The 3,536-nt window shown below is 30.3% G+C and overlaps 1 protein-coding gene across 1 annotated transcript; it reads right to left on the reverse strand.

The window, feature by feature from the left end:
• Positions 1 to 393: 393 nt before the first annotated feature.
• Positions 394 to 2,883, reverse strand: LOC145076890 (uncharacterized protein At3g17950-like). Its single transcript, XM_079022689.1, has 3 exons — positions 2,573 to 2,883; positions 2,340 to 2,489; positions 394 to 957 (listed from the first exon to the last, which is right to left on the reverse strand). The coding sequence occupies exons 1-3, from the start codon at positions 2,585 to 2,587 to the stop codon at positions 487 to 489; spliced, it is 636 nt and encodes a 211-aa protein (XP_078878815.1). The 5' UTR covers positions 2,588 to 2,883; the 3' UTR covers positions 394 to 486.
• Between the last annotated feature and the right edge of the window lie 653 nt (positions 2,884 to 3,536).

Raw genomic sequence — 3,536 nt, forward strand, 5'->3', positions numbered from 1 at the left:
TTTTATTTTATAATATATTTTTTTTATTTTAACATTTATCTTGATCTAATAAATAAAAAGATGAGTTAAAAAAAGGATATTTGATTTCTCTTTAAAATCACAAATCTCATTCAAGTGTACAAGTACAAGTTCTTTGTTCTACATAAGTTAGTTTTCTCATGAGGACGGGAGGATGTATATGAATCAAGAAATATGAGTTACGATATTTTAAATGATTTTAAACCCATTCAATTATGGGGAGTGACACGAGTTCAAGACATATTCATTACTAATAACATGTGAAATTAAAAAGAAACATCATTATGACTAAAACAATAATAATAAAATTGCAATAACATTAACATCAGAACAAAACTTTGATGCCACTACACTATATGTCAAACATAACAAAGATAAATCAAAACCATCTTCGATTATAAACATAAAAAGTTCATCATAAAACATACTTAATCGGACATATATAAAATAAAACCTAAATGAATGTACTTAAAAACATGGAGTTCTGAACCCTCTTCCCTCTCTACTCTCATCAGTATTTATACTTGTCCATGGGCTTGACTTAGTTGGGGGCACGATTCGACCATCCACAAATAAAGAGTTAGATGTCTCCCCAAAAGGTTGAGCTAGTGTGAGCTCATCGGCTCCATAAATAAGGGGACTACGTTGGCCTTGTCTGTGAACTTGATCTGCTCTTCTTTCCACTTCAAGAAAGTGACCAAGGGGTACGACGTTATTAGTAGATACGTCAATGACATCGAACCTTTCTCTTTGGCATAAACAAAAACCAAAACACCAAGATTTTAATTTAGGGTTTGATTTTGTTTTGGTTCCTAAAGATGGTGTTCTAGAAATCATTCTTCCTCTACTTAGGGATCTTCTTGAGAGCTCTACAATGCTGGAAACACCCATGATGTTCCCTAGAGTAATGCTCCTATCGTGAAAGAAAGATCCTGTAGACTACATATGGCATATATCAACGTCACTTCATCAGAATACTTATGAATTTAAACTCATTATCATTTTGTATATAATTAGTACTTATTTTGTTAATTTAGAATTTGTTATTTATTTTCAAGTAGGAAATATGTAATATAAACTTAAAAATATCGATATAATAAAACATCACATCATTTTAACAAAGAAATAAATGAAACTTATTTATTAAAAATAACCATAAAACGATTTTCAAGAAACAGTCAGAATCCACTTCATGTCTCAATGTGTAAAAGTAATTGGTCATATACTTTAATCTTGCACCAAAAGAAGCCCTTCCCAAATGAGCCAAGCTATTAAAAGACAAAATGAATTACATATTACATTAATTTAATCTACTAAACCCACGATTCCTGATATATATTAACCCTTCTCTTAAAACGTGTCCTAGGCATTGCAACTAGTACTCTCTGCATTTATATAGTTGTGCCTCACCATGAAAATGAAAATATTTTCTTATAATAATGAGACTACATTGAATTCAAATAAAAGACCATGTTCAACAAACCATAGCTTGTAATTTTCATATAAATAAATTAAACATCCAGTAAGAACTATATAAAACAACTAATTTATCACTCCATTATTAGCACATTTCCCTTAACCACTACTTTTCGATCCATTTGATTTTAATTACTTTTTTGAAATTCATAAGATGATACATTCAGATATATTCGTTATATAATTTGTCTTTCTTACAAAAGCATCATAATCTGTAAGAAAATAAATAATTGAACGATTCATTAGAATTACAAACCTACGAGTGGTACAAAAGATGCTGAGACATGCTACTGACTCCTACGTACCAGTCTCAATTATTTTTCGATACAATAATGCTTCAATCCACTTTGATATGTGATGAATTTAAAATTGAATAAAAATCATATATAGTTAATTAAAGTTTTGCATCAGTAGAATCAGATACATGTCTCTTAATCTGAAATAAAATATCTAAATTGTTTAGACAGTATATTTAAATTACATTGTCTTAGACATTCACTACTCTTTCGAGATTACTAGTTTATGAGGCTCATATAAACGATTCTCCTTTGTCAAAAAATGGGTATAACAACTCTTTCACAAGAAAAGATTAGACTGGGATTAAATCTGAGTTTTTCATGCAAGATTGTTAGATTCCGATCGATTGATGCGCACTAACTCCTAAAAATAGATTGAAGAGGCCAGAGGCCAGAGGCACATCCCATCATCATCTGATTGGCTTTCTATATACCAGTCTTATTTACTCTAGTAACTTGTATAACATCCATGAAAACAAGTATACTTCCTTGGTTTTAGTAATATCACAACTGGAAAAAGAGCCAAATGGCAGACATACATATGCATACCTGAGTGTCTAAATCTGATGAAGAATCCGAGGAAGACGAAGGAGAGCCACTGAGCAAAGTAGTGAATGAGACAGCATCAGCATGTGTTGTCGATCTAAGATTCAGAGGCTGCAACTGCAACCCTAAAGGCCACCCCCCACCTTCTTCTACCTGCAGTCAAATCAGTCAATTCAAGAAACCCACATACAAATACAATTACCCAGAATCAGAGAATCCCACATGGCTATCAATACCTGTTGACGAGCCATGCATGCACCAGCAACAGCTGTTGCAAGACCTGTACGGGGCTACGCTTGATTCGCGGGGTGATTCAGTCTGATGGACTGATTGAATATGCTTAATTAAGTGAGAAGGGTCATGTCATATGATGCAAAAACCAAAATTTAGCAGATTTTAATGCCGTTTAAAGGGTAAAACATCAGGCAGATTCACTCTCCGAACACATGGTTTCTGGCTTTAAAAAGTAAAGAGGGAGGCAAAGCATGTTGGGAGTCAAAAAGAGGGAGGTATCACCTATCATTACACAAAACCAACTTTAACCTACTTTCATCTAAACTATGGCATCAACAATCTAGGGTTAGATAATCTATAATTAAAATTATATCCATGCTTTAATATTCGGGATATTAACAAATATGACTACTAGGAATGAAAGAATAAATCAAAATAACTAACTTAATTGCATTTTATAATTTGATTATCTTTTTTGAAAAACTCTATGGTGGTATTTAGGATTACGGAGATCGTTTTAAAAAAATATCGATTTTTAATTTTGGGCAAAGAAACACTTTTCGGATTCTGAAATATATATATATATATATATATATATATATATATATATATATATATATATATATATATATATATATATATATAGGGTTACGTTCATTTGAAACGGTTTAATTTTGTGAGACCGTGAGACGTATTTTTTTTATTTTTTTTATTATTTTTTATTTTTTTTAGTTAATTCAAGTTCCGAAAATAATATTTAAAAAAAGAATTTTAGGATTTTTCCATTTATTTTGCATTTTAAAATTATTTTTTAGAATAAGAAACGGGATTTTTTTATTTTTTATTTTTTTTAGTTAATTCAAGTTCCGAAAATAATATTTGAAAAAAGAATTTTTAGATTTTTCCATTTATTTTGCATTTTAAAATTATTTTTTAGAATATGTCAGTGTAATATTCTATTAGAAT

This window comes from Lactuca serriola, chromosome 9, assembly GCF_051521515.1.
Source record: "Lactuca serriola cultivar US96UC23 chromosome 9, Lser_US96UC23_V15, whole genome shotgun sequence".
In the NCBI taxonomy this organism is placed as follows: Eukaryota; Viridiplantae; Streptophyta; class Magnoliopsida; order Asterales; family Asteraceae; genus Lactuca; species Lactuca serriola.